Source organism: Aedes albopictus, chromosome 1, assembly GCF_035046485.1.
Source record: "Aedes albopictus strain Foshan chromosome 1, AalbF5, whole genome shotgun sequence".
NCBI classification, from domain to species: Eukaryota; Metazoa; Arthropoda; class Insecta; order Diptera; family Culicidae; genus Aedes; species Aedes albopictus.
In genome coordinates, this window is record NC_085136.1 from 20,965,729 (window position 1) to 20,983,842 (window position 18,114).

General features: G+C 45.3%; 1 protein-coding gene across 3 annotated transcripts in view; it reads right to left on the reverse strand.

Annotated features, from left to right (window-relative positions):
* The window catches only part of LOC109433622 (mucin-5AC), an 87,552-nt gene that overhangs the window by 29,426 nt on the left and 40,012 nt on the right, over positions 1 to 18,114 (reverse strand). For all 3 annotated transcript variants that reach the window (XR_002135707.3, XM_019710062.3, XM_019710061.3), the window contains exons 2-4: positions 16,828 to 17,463; positions 3,669 to 4,466; positions 2,817 to 3,600 (exon numbers count right to left, since the gene is read on the reverse strand). Coding sequence is in view for 2 of the 3 variants with exons in the window: in XM_019710062.3 (XP_019565607.3) it covers positions 2,817 to 3,600; positions 3,669 to 4,466; positions 16,828 to 16,903 (1,658 nt within the window). In the remaining variant the exon portion in view is untranslated. The remainder of the gene's footprint in view (positions 1 to 2,816; positions 3,601 to 3,668; positions 4,467 to 16,827; positions 17,464 to 18,114) is intronic.

Below are 18,114 nucleotides of genomic sequence, written 5' to 3' on the forward strand. Positions count from 1 at the left end.
AGAATCTCTATCCGGATTCGGGGAGAATCCCTCTCCGGATTCGGGTAGAATCCCTCTCCGGATTCGGGGAGAATCCCTCTCCGGATTCGGGGAGAATCCCTCTCCGGATTCGGGGAGAATCCCTCTCCGGATTCGGGGAGAATCCCTCTCCGGATTCGGGGAGAATCCCTCTCCGGATTCGGGGAGAATCCCTCTCCGGATTCGGGGAGAATCCCTCTCCGGATTCGGGGAGAATCCCTCTCCGGATTCGGGGAGAATCCCTCTCCGGATTCAGGGAGAATCCCTCTCCGGATTCGGGGAGAATCCCTCTCCGGATTCGGGGAGAATCCCTCTCCGGATTCGGGGAGAATCCCTCTCCGGATTCGGGGAGAATCCCTCTCCGGATTCGGGGAGAATCCCTCTCCGGATTCGGGGAGAATCCCTCTCCGGATTCGGGGAGAATCCCTCTCCGGATTCGGGGAGAATCCCTCTCCGGATTCGGGGAGAATCCCTCTCCGGATTCGGGGAGAATCCCTCTCCGGATTCGGGGAGAATCCCTCTCCGGATTCGGGGAGAATCCCTCTCCGGATTCGGGGAGAATCCCTCTCCGGATTCGGGGAGAATCCCTCTCCGGATTCGGGGAGAATCCCTCTCCGGATTCGGGGAGAATCCCTCTCCGGATTCGGGGAGAATCCCTCTCCGGATTCGGGGAGAATCCCTCTCCGGATTCGGGGAGAATCCCTCTCCGGATTCGGGGAGAATCCCTCTCCGGATTCGGGGAGAATCCCTCTCCGGATTCGGGGAGAATCCCTCTCCGGATTCGGGGAGAATCCCTCTCCGGATTCGGGGAGAATCCCTCTCCGGATTCGGGGAGAATCCCTCTCCGGATTCGGGGAGAATCCCTCTCCGGATTCGGGGAGAATCCCTCTCCGGATTCGGGGAGAATCCCTCTCCGGATTCGGGGAGAATCCCTCTCCGGATTCGGGGAGAATCCCTCTCCGGATTCGGGGAGAATCCCTCTCCGGATTCGGGGAGAATCCCTCTCCGGATTCGGGGAGAATCCCTCTCCGGATTCGGGGAGAATCCCTCTCCGGATTCGGGGAGAATCCCTCTCCGGATTCGGGGAGAATCCCTCTCCGGATTCGGGGAGAATCCCTCTCCGGATTCGGGGAGAATCCCTCTCCGGATTCGGGGAGAATCCCTCTCCGGATTCGGGGAGAATCCCTCTCCGGATTCGGGGAGAATCCCTCTCCGGATTCGGGGAGAATCCCTCTCCGGATTCGGGGAGAATCCCTCTCCGGATTCGGGGAGAATCCCTCTCCGGATTCGGGGAGAATCCCTCTCCGGATTCGGGGAGAATCCCTCTCCGGATTCGGGGAGAATCCCTCTCCGGATTCGGGGAGAATCCCTCTCCGGATTCGGGGAGAATCCCTCTCCGGATTCGGGGAGAATCCCTCTCCGGATTCGGGGAGAATCCCTCTCCGGATTCGGGGAGAATCCCTCTCCGGATTCGGGGAGAATCCCTCTCCGGATTCGGGGAGAATCCCTCTCCGGATTCGGGGAGAATCCCTCTCCGGATTCGGGGAGAATCCCTCTCCGGATTCGGGGAGAATCCCTCTCCGGATTCGGGGAGAATCCCTCTCCGGATTCGGGGAGAATCCCTCTCCGGATTCGGGGAGAATCCCTCTCCGGATTCGGGGAGAATCCCTCTCCGGATTCGGGGAGAATCCCTCTCCGGATTCGGGGAGAATCCCTCTCCGGATTCGGGGAGAATCCCTCTCCGGATTCGGGGAGAATCCCTCTCCGGATTCGGGGAGAATCCCTCTCCGGATTCGGGGAGAATCCCTCTCCGGATTCGGGGAGAATCCCTCTCCGGATTCGGGGAGAATCCCTCTCCAGATTCGGGGAGAATCCCTCTCCGGATTCGGGGAGAATCCCTCTCCGGATTCGGGGAGAATCCCTCTCCGGATTCGGGGAGAATCCCTCTCCGGATTCTGGGAGAATCCCTCTCCGGATTCTGGGAGAATCCCTCTCCGGATTCTGGGAGAATCCCTCTCCGGATTCTGGGAGAATTCCTCTCCGGATTCTGGGAGAATCCCTCTCCGGATTCTGGGAGAATCCCTCTCCGGATTCTGGGAGAATACCTCTCCGGATTCTGGGAGAATCCCTCTCCGGATTCTGGGAGAATCCCTCTCCGGATTCGGGGAGAATCCTTCTCCGGATTCGGGGAGAATCCCTCTCCGGATTCTGGGAGAATCCCTCTCCGGATTCTGGGAGAGTTCCTCTCCGGATACTGGGAGAATTCCTCTCCAGATTCTGGGAGAATTCCTCTCCAGATTCTGTGAGAATCCCTCTCCGGATTCTGGGAGAATCCGTCTCCGGATTCTGCGAGAATTCCTCTCCAGATTCGGGGAGAATCCTTCTTCGGATTTGGGGAGAATCCCTCCCAGGATTCTGGAAGAACCCCTCTCAGGGGGTTCGGGAAGGCATCAGGAGAGTTTCAGGGCAATTTTAGGAGGATTTCTGGTGGTTCCAGGAAGACTTCAGGGGGAGGGGAATTTCAAAGATGTTCAAGAGGAGTTTCAGGGAATTTTATGAGGTTTTCAGATTAACTGAGTCGTATTCTGACTTTTGAATGCACTTTTCGACGTTTTATCCTTCGACCTCCCATCCTACAACTTTCCTAACTCTACTCAAACCAAAACTGGCAGCCCCACTCCATTCTCACTCATCACCGGCACTGCTTCTAAACAAACCAGCAAGACTTAAGCAAATCCGAAACACTTTTTAGAAAGCAAGCATTCAAGTTTACCGTAACCCGTAACGTCCGGACTTACCACTGCGTAATAACATTCGCCGACCGGGACGGTCTCCTCCGCATGGCCTTGATCTGATTGAGCTTGTCGCCCTGCGTCTGCTGCGACTGCTCCATCGTGATCAACCGGCTGGTTCGTACCGTTTTCGATCGCCTCGTAACCGGAATGGTGGCACATTTCATGTCCGCGGTCAAAGCTGGTGGCGGCACTGTGCCGACCCCATCGACCACATCCACGATCAGCCCGGTGGTGGTTCTCGTTGTTCCGCCGTCAAAGTTGTTGTTCAGATTGTTACTGGTTACATCCTCGTCGTTCAGCCGCATGGTGTCCACCTTGTGGGAAATCCCCCGGACCCGCTCCTTCAGCAGCATCTGCACCCGGTTGTTGTTGCAGCTTCCGGCGATCGTCGCAATCGGCACCTTGTTGGCCACCGGAGTTGTGGTTGTCGAGGAAGTCGTCGATGACGATCCGCTGGAAGAGGACTCGGACGACGAAGTCGTCGAGAGAAGCGACCGCACACCGGAGTCCTTACTGACTTCCTGTTCCTCCGTTGCCCTCTCGTCATACTGTTTAATACTGTAGATTCCGAACTCGTGCTTCGGAGGTTTGCTAATGGAGTGGCGCTTCCGGTAGGCCACACCCTCGTTCATCAGGTAGGCCTCTTTGCTCAGCATCCACTGCTGCTGATGGCCAATCACGGATCCGGGTCGGCATAGTCGCAGCCAAGCGATCGCTTCCAGTGCGTTAAAGTTGTAGTGCTTGATGAGATACGCTCCGATTAGGGTACCCGTGCGACCGAGACCCGCTACAATGAGATTGATCACGCTTGTTAGATTGTTCACTGGATTCCCTCTATCCCACCCATCAACTCACCTTTACAGTGCACCGCAATGCCTCCGTCCGCCTGTTCGCAGATTGTCAGAAACTTCTTCAGTATGGCATCGTTCGGTGTACTCCCATCCACGAAGAACAGATCGTGATGCGTAAAACCCGCGTTGGTGAACCTCGCCGCATCGTAGATCTTCACGTTCAACCGGATGATCGTCGTCACGTTGTACTTCCTGAAGTACTCAAAGTACGTCTCCGGCGCATGAATTGGATACCCATTATCCAGTCGGGATTTGCTGTGCGGTCCGCAAAACGCCAGAAACTTGTCCGGCACGATCCAATTGAAGTCACCGTTCTCCACCCGTTCGTAGTACTCGTACTGATGGGCGTCAAAGTCATCAAATCGGAAGAAACCCGCCTCCAGTGCCTTGGCCACAGCGTGGATACAATCGTACAGCGATATCCGGTAGCCGGAGTACACGTACGACGCATCACAGAACTTGGTATAGGTCAGCACGTTACACCCCGAGGTCAGCGGTTTCAGCGCTTCGTCCGGCGTTCGCTTCAGATAAATCACCGAGTAGGCGCCCATCAAGTAGGCGGCGTTCAGCCGCTTGGACGCATCTACCGTGGTGTAGTGGACGATTTTCTTCTTGGCATGCTGCGACGAGCGGAGTTTTTCATTTAGTAACCGGCAGTACCGGTACAGCATGCAGATGTTCAGCGGACCGAAGTCGTTGTAGAAGTTCTCGTACACCAGCTCGTCGTCGATGCTGAAGTAGTGCGTGTTGGACGTGCCGCGCGGTTTGAAGTCCTTTTTGAAGGCGACAAAGTAGAGGCGGTCTGCAGAATGGGGGGAGACATGAATTGAATTGGTAAAGTTTATTATGAGAGCATATTGTTTTCGATTGTAAATAAGAAATTATTAAATATCACTAATATCATAACGAAACAATCTCAAAAGCAAACTTCACTTATGTTGCTAATTTTAGGAGAACCTCCCAGAATTCTATGGAGAATCCTGCGAGGATTCTGAGGAGAATCCTGCGAGGATTCTGAGGAGAATCCTGCGAGGATTCTGAGGAGAATCCTGCGAGGATTCTGAGGAGAATCCTCCGAGGATTCTGAGGAGAATCCTCCGAGGATTCTGAGGAGAATCCTCCGAGGATTCTGAGGAGAATCCTCCGAGGATTCTGAGGAGAATCCTCCGAGGATTCTGAGGAGAATCCTCCGAGGATTCTGAGGAGAATCCTCCGAGGATTCTGAGGAGAATCCTCCGAGGATTCTGAGGAGAATCCTCCGAGGATTCTGAGGAGAATCCTCCGAGGATTCTGAGGAGAATCCTCCGAGGATTCTGAGGAGAATCCTCTGAGGATTCTGAGGAGAATCCTCCGATGATTCTGTGGAGAATCCTCCGAGGATTCTGTGGAGAATCCTCCGAGGATTCTGTGGAGAATCCTCCGAGGATTCTGTGGAGAATCCTCCGAGGATTCTGTGGAGAATCCCCCGAGGATTCTGTGGAGAATCCCCCGAGGATTCTGTGGAGAATCCTCCGAGGATTCTGTGGAGAATCCTCCGAGGATTCTGTGGAGAATCCTCCGAGGATTCTGTGGAGAATCCTCCGAGGATTCTGTGGAGAATCCTCCGAGGATTCTGTGGAGAATCCTCCGAGGATTCTGTGGAGAATCCTCCGAGGATTCTGTGGAGAATCCTCCGAGGATTCTGTGGAGAATCCTCCGAGGATTCTGTGGAGAATCCTCCGAGGATTCTGTGGAGAATCCTCCGAGGATTCTAAGGAGAATCCTCCGAGGATTCTGTGGATAATCCTCCGAGGATTCTGTGGAGAATCCTCCGAGGATTCTGTGGAGAATCCTCCGAGGATTCTGTGGAGAATCCCCCGAGGATTCTGTGGAGAATCCCCCGAGGATTCTGTGGAGAATCCTCCGAGGATTCTGAGGAGAATCCTCCGAGGATTCTGAGGAGAATCCTCCGAGGATTCTGAGGAGAATCCTCCGAGGATTCTGAGGAGAATCCTCCGAGGATTCTGAGGAGAATCCTCCGAGGATTCTGAGGAGAATCCTCCGAGGATTCTGAGGAGAATCCTCCGAGGATTCTGAGGAGAATCCTCCGAGGATTCTGAGGAGAATCCTCCGAGGATTCTGAGGAGATTCCTCCGAGGATTCTGTGGAGAATCCTCCGAGGATTCTGTGGAGAATCCTCCGAGGATTCTGTGGAGAATCCTCCGAGGATTCTGTGGAGAATCCTCCGAGGATTCTGTGGAGAATCCTCCGAGGATTCTGTGGAGAATCCTCCGAGGATTCTGTGGAGAATCCTCCGGGGATTCTGTGGAGAATCCTCCGAGGATTCTGAGGAGAATCCTCCGAGGATTCTGAGGAGAATCCTCCGAGGATTCTGAGGAGAATCTTCCGAGGATTCTGAGGAGAATCTTCCGAGGATTCTGAGGAGAATCTTCCGAGGATTCTGAGGAGAATCCTCCGAGGATTCTGAGGAGAATCCTCCGAGGATTCTGAGGAGAATCTTCCGAGGATTCTGAGGAGAATCCTCCGAGGATTCTGAGGAGAATCCTCCGAGGATTCTGAGGAGAATCCTCCGAGGATTCTGAGGAGAATCTTCCGAGGATTCTGAGGAGAATCCTCCGAGGATTCTGAGGAGAATCCTCCGAGGATTCTGAGGAGAATCCTCCGAGGATTCTGAGGAGAATCCTCCGAGGATTCTGAGGAGAATCCTCCGAGGATTCTGAGGAGAATCCTCCGAGGATTCTGAGGAGAATCCTCCGAGGATTCTGAGGAGAATCCTCCGAGGATTCTGAGGAGAATCCTCCGAGGATTCTGAGGAGAATCCTCCGAGGATTCTGAGGAGAATCCACTGAGGATTCTGAGGAAAATCTTCCAAGGATTTTGAGGAGATTCCTTTGAGGATTCCGAGGAGAATCCTCCGAGGATTTTGAGGAGAATCCTCCGAGGATTCTGAGGAGAATCCTCCGAGGATTCTGAGGAGAATCCTCCGAGGATTCTGAGGAGAATCCTCCGAGGATTCTGAGGAGAATCCTCCGAGGATTCTGAGGAGAATCCTCCGAGGATTCTGAGGAGAATCCTCCGAGGATTCTGAGGAGAATCCTCCGAGGATTCTGAGGAGAATCCTCCGAGGATTCTGTGGAGAATCCTTCGAGGATTCTGTGGAGAATCCTTCGAGGATTCTGTGGAGAATCCTCCGAGGATTCTGTGGAGAATCCTCCGAGGATTCTGTGGAGAATCCTCCGAGGATTCTGTGGAGAATCCTCCGAGGATTCTGTGGAGAATCCTCCGAGGATTCTGTGGAGAATCCTCCGAGGATTCTGTGGAGAATCCTCCGAGGATTCTGTGGAGAATCCTCCGAGGATTCTGTGGAGAATCCTCCGAGGATTCTGTGGAAAATCCTCCGAGGATTCTGTGGAGAATCCTCCGAGGATTCTGTGGAGAATCCTCCGAGGATTCTGTGGAGAATCCTCCGAGGATTCTGTGGAGAATCCTCCGAGGATTCTGTGGAGAATCCTCCGAGGATTCTGTGGAGAATCCTCCGAGGATTCTGTGGAGAATCCTCCGAGGATTCTGTGGAGAATCCTCCGAGGATTCTGTGGAGAATCCTCCGAGGATTCTGTGGAGAATCCTCCGAGGATTCTGTGGAGAATCCTCCGAGGATTCTGTGGAGAATCCTCCGAGGATTCTGTGGAGAATCCTCCGAGAATTCTGTGGAGAATCCTCCGAGGATTCTGTGGAGAATCCTCCGAGGATTCTGTGGAGAATCCTCCGAGGATTCTGTGGAGAATCCTCCGAGGATTCTGTGGAGAATCCTCCGAGGATTCTAAGGAGAATCCTCCGAGGATTCTAAGGAGAATCCTCCGAGGATTCTGTGGATAATTCTCCGAGGATTCTGTGGAGAATCCCCCGAGGATTCTGTGGAGAATCCTCCGAGGATTCTGTGGAGAATCCTCCGAGGATTCTGTGGAGAATCCTCCGAGGATTCTGTGGAGAATCCTCCGAGGATTCTGTGGAGAATCCTCCGAGGATTCTGTGGAGAATCCTCCGAGGATTCTGTGGAGAATCCTCCGAGGATTCTGTGGAGAATCCTCCGAGGATTCTGTGGGGAATCCTCCGAGGATTCTGTGGAGAATCCTCCGAGGATTCTGTGGAGAATCCTCCGAGGATTCTGAAGAGAATCCTCCGAGGATTCTGAAGAGAATCCTCCGAGGATTCTGAGGAGAATCCTCCGAGGATTCTGAGGAGAATCCTCCAAGGATTCTGAGGAGAAAGCCAAGAGGATTCCGAGGAGAACCCTTCTGAGGAGGATTCTGAGGAGATTCCTTTGAGGATTCTGAAAAGCAATCTCTACAAGCAACCCGAGAATAATCAATAAATAACTCGTGAGAGAAATCTATGAAGGAATGAATATTCTGGGAGGAATACCTGAAAAAATGCCGGAAGATATCCAAGTAGGAATCTCGGGAGAAATCTCTGAGGGAAATCCTGCGGAATTCCCTAAAGAAATCTTTAAAAAATCTGGGAGTGATCGCTGCAAGAAGCTCAAAAGCAGTCCTTTTGAATATCCTAGATAAATCCCAGAATGAACCCCGACAGAAATCTCCAAAACAAACTCGTAAAAGTTCCTGATAGAATCCCAGGAGAAATCTCTGAATTAATCCCAAGAAAAAATAGTATAGGATTCCCTGGAGGAGCCTTAGACGGTAACTCAGGAATCATTTCTTGGAAACTCCCGGGAGAAATCCCTAAAAGAATCGTATAAAAACCAATGAAGGAACCGCGGAAGAAAAATCCCTGAAAACGTCCAGAAATCTGTAAAGGAAAGAATTCCTAAATGAATATTGGGTGGAATTCCTTTAAGAAACCACGTTAAAATAAATCACGCAATTTAGGGAGATATAAACAGAGGAATGCTGGAAGGAATCCCAGTAGAAATCCAGCAAGAATCCTGGAGAAATTCCCGCCGCAGTCTCAGGAATAACCCGTGGAAGAATTCTGGTAGAAATTCCGGGAGAATTAAATGAAAGAGCTCTAGGAGAAATCCCAGTAAGAATACCAAGAAGAATTTCTGGAGTGTCAGTAGAAATCCCAGGAGAAATCTGTAGAGGAATACTTACAGGAATTGCTATAGCAATTACTACTGAAATTTCTCCAGAAATTCCTCCAGCAATTGTTCCAGGAATTCTTCCAAGATATGTACCAGGTAATCCTCCAGGAATTATTTTAAGAATTCCACCATAAATCACTTCATGATTTCTTACAGGAAATACTCCAGAAAATCCTCCAGAAATTCCTGTAAGAAATCCCTCAGGAAATTCCTTCAAAAATTGCTACATGAATTCTTACAGAAAGTAAATCTTGAAGAAATTCCTAAATTCCTGAAAGAATAATTCAATGAATTGAAATTCCTAGAAAGATTTTTGGAAGTATTCCTGAAGAAATTCCTGGAAGAGGATTCGAGAAGGGATTGTTGGAAGAATTCTTGGCGAATGACTTGAAGGAATTCCTGGAGGAACTCTTGGAAGATTTCCCGAAGGAATTCTTGGCGGGATTCCTGTTGGAGGAATTTCTGAAGAATTTCCTGGCAGAATTAAAACATATTAAAGGAATCCCTGGACGGATTCTTGGAGGAATTCTTATCAGAAGTCTTGAAGGAATATCTGGAGAAATACTTGAAAAAAATCATGGAGTTTATTTGTGGAGAAATTCCTGGAGGAATTTTTGGAGAAATTCCTGTTGGGATTTTTAGAGGAATTCTTAACAGAATTCTTGGAGTAATTCCTGGAGAAATTCTTGGAGGAATCCTTAGAAGAAGTCTCGGCATAAATCCTGTAGAAATCTCTAAAGGAATTCTCGGCGGAATGCCTAGAGTTGTCCAAGGAGTATTTTCTTGAGGAATTTGTGGAGGTTTCCTGAACAATCGAGGAGGAATTGCTGAAGGATTTTTTGGATGAATTCTTGGCAGAGGGACCCCTGCAGAAATTTCCGTTGGATTTTTTGGCGTAATTCCTTAAGATTTTTTTGGAGGATTTACTGAGGAAAGGAGAAATTCTCGGACGATTTCTAAGAGTAATCTCAGAAGTATTTTCTAAAGGTTTTTTGAAGGATCCTGAAGGTAGTCATTGAGAAAATTCTGGAAGAATTCTTAAAAAAAAACTTTGAAAATCCTTGGGGAAATTCCTGGACGAATTCTTCGAAGAATTTCTGGAGAAATTCCTGTAGTAATTTCTGTAGGAATTCTTTTGAAAATTTAATTCTGGAAGAAGTTCTGGGGAAATGCCTGAAATAAATTTCGGAGAAATCCTTGGAGTAATTTTTCTAAGAATTTCTGGAGGATTTCCTGAAGGTTTCTAGAGGACTTCTTTTCTGGAGAAATTCCTAGAGGGATTTTTGGAGGCATTCCTTAAGGAATTCTTGGAGGAACTCCTGGAAAAATTCTTGGAGGAGTTCTCGAAGGAATGCTTGGAGAATTTATTGGCAGAAATCTTGGAGGACTTCCTGGAGAAATTCTTGTGGAGGAATACCTACAGGAATTCTTCAAGAAATTCTTAGCAAAAAATGAAGAAGGATATCTGGAAGTATTCTTGGAGAAATTCCTGGTGGAACTATTGAAGGAATTCCTGGAGGGATTCTTGTAGGAATTTTTGGTAGAATTCTTGAAGAACTTTGGAGGAATTTCTTGAGAAATTCCTGCAGGAATTCTTGGAGGTATTATTGGCATAAATTCTTGGGGGAATACCTGGAAGGATTTGTTTTAGGAATTTTTGGCGAAAGTATTGGAGGAATTTCTGAAGGAATTTTTTGAAGGAATTGTAGGAAGAATTCTTGGAGGAATTCCTGGACAAATTCTTGGAGGATTTCCTTGAAAAATATCCGAAAAAATCCCTGGAGAAATTCTCGGAGCAGTCCCGTGATATATTCTTGGAGTAATTCCTGAAGTTATTTTTGAGGATTTCCTAGATAAACTTTTAAAGAAATTTCTGGGAGAACTTTAAAAGAATTTTCGGAGTAATGCCAGGAATTATTTCTGGAGGAATTGCTGGAGGATTTCGCGGTGAATCCTGGAGAAATTCCTGAAGGGGATATTGGAGAAAATTCTTGGCAGAACAGTACAACAGAATCGATAAAGAGTTTTACTAATAAAGTAAAGAGAAACAAGAGCCTGCGAACTTTGAATGTCTGAATTCCTGAATAGTTTGGATGACCTAGATCATATAGTAAATATGATGAAAAACGGCTGAGATATTAAAGTTGAAAAATACCGTTCCCACTGTTTTGAGCCATGGCAGTTGGTGTAAGTGATTTATAGCATGGCAGTGGGAGTGTTAAGTCGATTCCAAGAAGTCAATTCGTGATACTTCTACAAGCAACTGAGACATCAGAAAGCCAAATTGTAAAAGTTTAAAAGGTGAAAAGCCGAGAAAGGACTTGGAAGAAGAGCAAACAGAAATCCCTATGTTTCAGGATAACCAGAGTTGCTGCCATATGTTGAAGGATCTACAGCAGAGACTGGTAATAGCCAAGTTTATCCACTGTCCTACTTAGAGGATGCTTGCTGACTTGCTGACAAAACCAATTCCAATTGTTATCTACCACTCAAGCTGATACAGATACTAAGTTCATCAATCCATTACACTTACCTATATTTTCTTTCTGGGGAACACAAACCTGCTGGTCAAATTATACATAATAATAATAAGCCGGAAAGAACTATTGGAGAATTCTCAGGAAGCGCTCTTAGATGAATATAGAGATTAAATTTTGTAGACATTCCACTCTTAACTGTTTTCCGTGAGGCCTCTATCACAGAAAACATATAAGATAAAACACAGAAAGAACTTCAAAGGACATCCGTCCAAAAACCAGTTTCTCACGGAAATCCTTTAGGAATCTCTCCCGGGCTTTTTTCATGGACTCTTTCGGGAATTCCTTCGTTGTTACCTCCCGGGATTTCTTCATGTTTCGGTGATTCCTTCGGAGATTTCTCGCACAATTGCTTTATTGAATCTTTCCGGATTTCCTCAGAGATTTCTGCCAGGATACCTTCAGAGATTTCTCACAAGATTCCTTCCAGGAAACCTTTCGAATTGATTTGGTGATTTACCTATATGAGTCCTTTCGGGTTTACTTCAAGAATTTCTCTAGGTATTCCTTCCTAGGTTGTATCCAAGATTCCTTCAAGGAATCACTCCAAAATTCTGTCAGGGACGCTTCTTGAGATTCTTTCAGGAATTCTTCAAGGATTCTTTCGTGGTTTGCTCCCACGAAACTTCTTCCATTATGAAAGCGTTCTGCTGACCTTCAGAAGGGATGAAACGGGTGGTCCCGACTGAATTTCTTGCGCCATTCTGTAAAGAATTCGTCGAAGATTCTTTGTAGATGGTTCAAGAATCTTTTTGATATTGTTGCAGAACCCCTTTCGGCTCTCCTTCAGAGAAGGATTGGTGATCCTACAGGGAGCTTCAAGAACTCCTCTGCGAAACTTTAAGAATGTTCCTTGGGGAGCCCCTGAATCCTTCTAGGGAGATTACTGAATCCATATGGGGTTGTTCCAGAATCCTTCAAAGATGATTCCCAAATCATTCTGGGATGCCCCGAGAACTCTTCTGAGGAACTTCAAGAATCTTTCTGGGATGGATCGGGAATCCTTTTAGATAGGTTTCAGAATCTTTGTGGGATAGTCCCAAGACCCTTGAAGGATGATTCCAAGCTTTTTATTCGAATGGTTCCAGAATTGTTATGGGATGCTTCAAGAATTCACCTGGAAAACTTCTAGTCATTTTGGGAAGGTTTTTGAATCGTTACGGAATAGTTCCAAAATCCTTCTACAGTTTTTCCGGGATTTTTCAGGAATGGTTGCAGAATTGTTCTGGGAAAGTTTCAAGATTCTTTTGGAGTGGTTCCAGAATAGTAACAATAAAGAACCTACATGACTTTGTTCCAGAATCTTTTAGAGATGCTTCCCGAATCCTTCAGGGACGCTACAATAATTGTTCTGTGAAACTTCGAAACCCTTTCTGGGGTGGATCTTCAATCCTTCTGGATAGGTTCCAGAACCGTTAAGGATTTTTTTCTAGAAAAAATCGAGAATCCTTCTGGGATCTTGAATCACGATTCCAGAAGTATTCAGGAGTTACCAAAGAAGATAATTCAGAAAAAAATCCGAAGGATTCTGAAACCAGCCAAAAAGGATACTGGAACCATCCCAGAAAGATTTTGGAACAATCTTAAAAGGATTCAGGAACCATCCCGAAAGGATGCAAAACCATTTCAGAAGGATTGAGGAGCCGTACTAGAGGTATTCTGGAACCATCCTTGAAATATTTGGGATCATTCCCAGGATTCATTCCAGCAGGGTGCTGGAACTACCCAACAAGGATTTGGGAATCATCCAAAAATGATTCCGGAACTATGCAAGTTGGATTCATAATCCATCTCAGAAGGATTCCTAAAACAACCCAGCAGGATTCTGAAATCATCCAGGAAGCTTCTGCCACTATCCCAGTAGAATTTTGAAAACATTCTTAAAGCATTCTAGAACTATCCAGTGGAAATTATAGAACCCTCGTAGAATTTAGAAACCATACCAGAAATATTCTTGAACTTTCGCAAATGAATTCTTGAAGCATCTCATAACGATTATAAAACCATCCCAGAGGGCTTTAGGAAAGGATCTAGAAGGATTTCAGAACCAGTCCAGAACGATTCTGGAACCAACCCAGGAAGATTCTGGTATCACGAACCGAAAAACCGCAGAAGGATTCAATAACCATCCCAGAAGGATACAGAAACTATTTCAGAAGAATTCAGGAGCCATACCATAAGTATTCTGAAATGATTTCAGGAAAATTCTGGACTCATTTCAGAAGGATCTAGGCTCTGTACAATACTGTAGATACAGCTGTCAATTGAAATCGCTCACGTAGTGCCCTAGTGGACAATAGAGCTGTAAATTAGGTTAAGTGATTAAGAATAAAAAATTTCAGAAGGATTTCGGATGTGTCCCGGATGGAGTCAGGATTTATCTCAGAAGAATTCTGTAACCGTACTTGAAGGACACCAAAGAAGATTCTGGAACCATCCCATAATTATTCAGCAATTTATTCCAGAAAGATTCGGAAATCATCGTTGAAGAATTCTGGAATTCCTTCAGAGTGGTTTAGGATTGCTGAAGGATTCTGTTGCCATCCCAGGAAAAGTCAGGAAACATCCTGAGAATTCGAGAACCATTTTAGAAAGATTCTGGTACCACTTCAGAAAGAATTCGGATCCCGGAAGGATTCTGTAACTTTCCCAGGAATGCCTAAAATATTTTTTTCTGAAAATTACATAGCTTCTTTCAGGAATTCTTACATGCTGAAATTTCCCAACAGATTCGTCCTGGTGTTTCTCCAGGTATTCATCTAGCTATTCAAAAATTCAATTCCTGCACAAATTCCATAACAGATTTTATAGAAGTCCCCCTAGCGATTCCTCCAGAAGTATCAAAAAAGATTCCTCCAGTGACCTTCTTTTAGTAATTCCTCAAGAGATTCTTGAAGGGCATTTTCAGAGGATTATGAATCATGAAATTGCTCTACTGGATTACTTGAGAAATTCAGTTTGTTTTTTGCTTTTAGGGCCGATTTCTTCACCTCGGCTTAACCGGTAAGCCAGGCTTACCCATACAGTTAAACCTGGCTTAACGCTTAAGCCAGGGTGAAGAAATCGCCCCTTAGAAGTTTAAGTTGGAGGGTTGGAGTTTTTCTGAATGTTTCTTCAGAAATTTGTTTGTATAAGTATTCCTCCACGGTGCCTTTCAGGAATTCCTCTGTAATTTCTCTAGAAAATTATCAAGAGATTCTTAATAAACTCCTCAAGGGTGTCCTTGAGGCATTGTTTTAAAAACTCCGCCAGGAATTTTTCCTTGAATTCCTGTGAAAGTTTCTTACAAAATTCTTCTAGGAATTTCATCAGAACCATTATAATTCATTCCTCCAAGAACTACTTCAAAGGCTATTTCAGAAATTGCTTCAAAGGTGTTGTTTTGTTTTTCAGATGCTTTCAAAATATTTCCAATTTTTTTCTTGGAATCTCAAGTGGTATCTTGAGGATTTAGGGAATCCTGGATAATTGTATTACGGCATCCCGACAAATGTATCCGATATATTTTGTGTAATTAGTTAAAGTACTTTTAAAAGGAATATTTGAAAGAATTCCTGGAAAATAAATCTTTAAAAACCCCTTGCTGATATTCATGGAAAAACCTTTAAACTACTCAAGGAGTCTCTGGAGATATTTCTCAAGAAATTCCTGTAGATGTGTCAGAAGAAAGCCATGAAGTAATTACTGAAAAAAATCCCTGGACGAAATTTTGAATGAGTCTTCTGTCAAATTCCTGTAGAAACCCCTGGAGATATTCTTAAAAGAGAAATGTCTGAAAGAATCTCAGAGAAATACCTTGAGGAACGCAAAAAGGAGTTGCTGAAGAAATTCCTGGAGCAATCACTGGAAAATTGCTTGAGAAACCACTTGGTGGATTTTCTATAAAAAATATTCAACAATATTGAGAAGAATTTCTAATTGCTTTAACCACGTTTGGTGCTGGGTAAATTTGATTTTTTTTTCTCCAAGGTTGAAATTATTGGACCTTTATCAAGGATTTGAAACAGTTGTCGTTGTTTCGTCAAACAGATTTTTAAACATTTGATACTTGAGAATTCCGGTAATCCATTATTTTTTTAAATTGTTAGTCGCAATTTGGACCACTGTTCACTACTTCTTGAACACCTTTCAAAATTACCTTGCCATAACATCAGAAATACCTTTCTAATACCACTCCTGAAGGGATATCTAACAAAATCTTAGAAGACTTTCTGGATACTGAAGGAATTCTGGATGCTAAATGAATTCTGGAATAAAAATCTGAAAAAAAATTCTTGAAAATATGTTCAAAGGACCACCAGGAGAAAGTTCTTGTTCTTTGTTACTTCTGGGATAGATCCCAATCCAGTATTTATTTTGCTCTAGATTTTTAAGAAAGTCTTTCAAGAGCTCATCCAGTAATTCCAACAGCGTTTCCTTCAGCAATTATTTCAGGGATTCATCAAGGAATTTTTCTAAAGGTTCCCTTGGGTGATTTCTCCAAGGACTTCTATAGGGATATCTGCAGCAATATCTCTAGGACCTCCTCAGACAATTTCTCTAGAGGTTATTCCAGGGATTCCTCCAGGATTTTATTTATTTATTCTTTATTTGCTTCATCTGACTTGTGTTTAGGAATACACTCTAGAGACATTCATCTTATTTAGGCATTCCCCAAGGATAAGCCCATGAATTTCTCTTATGGTTTCACAATGGCTTTCTCTGGCCATTTCTCGAAAGATTTCTCTAGGAATTTGCCCAGTGATTTATGTAGCGATTCTTTCAGGGTCTTCTTCAGCAACAAGGACTTCTCCGGGACTTTCTCTGGGGATTTATTCTGACTTTCTCCAAGCTCCAAGATCTCCAAAGAAGCCTCAAAGGACACCTTAAGGAATTCGTTTTTGAGGATCTCTCCAAAGATTACCATGAGATTTTCCTCAAGAACTTAAAAGTTATTTTAAGGATTCTTCTAAGGTTTTTTTCATATGGATTCTTCTGAGGACTTTTCCATTTTTTTAGGGATTTTTTCAAGAATTCCTCCAAGTATTCTCATAAGATTCATTCCGGTTTTTTTCAAGAACTTAGCCTTCAAGGAAACCTTCCATGTACTACTCCAGAAATTATTTCAAGGATTTTTCCAAAAAATCACTCAAGATTATTCCAATTATTTCTCAAGGTATTGAAGAAATTCGTACAGGATGCTTACGAGAAATCTACGGATTTTTTTTAATTTATCGTCAAAGAAATCTATTGAAAAAATCCTGTAGCGTTCTTGAAGGAATTCCGAGAGGTTTCTTTTGAGGAATAGCTGGAATCTTTGAAGGGATTCGTTAAGGAATTTTTGGAACAATCTTTGGATTAATTCTTGGAGTAATCTTATAAAAAATATAATATTAGGAGTGGCTCTTGGTACTCATTAAATTATCAGAATGTTGTAGCTGTTACAGGTTAGCCTGATGTTACCGCGCAGATAGCGAATACTAAATGCTTATAAGGTCGTCAAAAATTAGGTGAAAATTGTTAGTATCAACGCTCATACTCACTTTCAATAATCTCCGAGGCGGACTGAATGTTCTCATTGTTCAGATCCATCTTTTCACTGCGTTGACCAAACATCATTCCAGGTCCTAGCGCTGACGGCGACAACAGCTGCTGTTGGGGGGCCTTTCAAGGGCTATGATTGTCGCGAGCGATAACAGCACTTCGTGAGCCTTAGTAGGCCAATGCTATTTCCAGCCCACTCACGCGGGCTCCTAAGTTCAGTCCAGTCCAGTCCGGTCGCTAACCAATCGCGTGACCTTAGACCCTTGTTTGTTGTTGTTGTAACACAAAAAAGATGGCTTAGATTTTAGTTGTTTCCCACCGCCTTCTTCGTTGGCTTTCAAGGACGAACATCGCGCGCGCCCAAGGGGGTGTGTGTGTATGAGGTCGGATGTCCTTTGTATGCGGTGACCGGACGCTGCTGGACTACTTCAACACAGTTTCCAATGCACTGTAGCGGCGCTCGAACGACGACGTCAGAGCGAGGACGAGGTTTATGACTTTAGTTGTAGTTTCCTTCACGAGGGAGAACCGTCCTTGGTTGCATGTGGGGGTTGCGCTCGGAAGATTGACGACGATGGAGGTCACTCCAGCAGGACCTTCTCCACTCGACACAGAACCGGTTGCATCTTGTTAACCTGTGGAAGAAGAGAGAGAGAAACCGGAGAAGGTGGTTCAGTGTTGGCCGGAAATCGGAATCGATCGATGGGAGTTGCTTGCTTGCTGGTTGGTAATCCAACCAGCGACGGCGGCAGTTCAATCGATAGCCTCCAACCATCAGGCTATAAATCTATTATGACGTCTTAAGAGTAAATTAGAGGTGGAAACCGCCACTTTCCCTGCAGTTCCTGCTGGTAGCTTAAAAGCCAAAGGGTGCTGATGCATGAAAATACCAAAAATATACCGACCGCAACCTTTCCGTGCTACTGGGCGAGTAGCAACGTCTACGGTGCACAGTGGTTGAAAACGTCGACATTTTTAGCGAGAAATTATACAAATAATGCTAAACCCTTTATATTTCTATCAAATGATGTTTTCATGGCCTAACTTTTCAGTATCTTGAAATTCAATTTGTCTTACGATTTTTAATAGAATAAATATTAATGAATCAAATTAGCACAAAGGACAGTTACAGTTTGGCAAACTATTAGACAAAAAACGTTGATCAAAAGATTAAACCACTGTTTTTACTAGACCATATCTACCTTGCTCTCCTGCTATTTCCAAGAGAAATTCTGAAAGGAATTTCGGACGAAATCCCATGATGTATTACAAGTTTTATTTTTCGT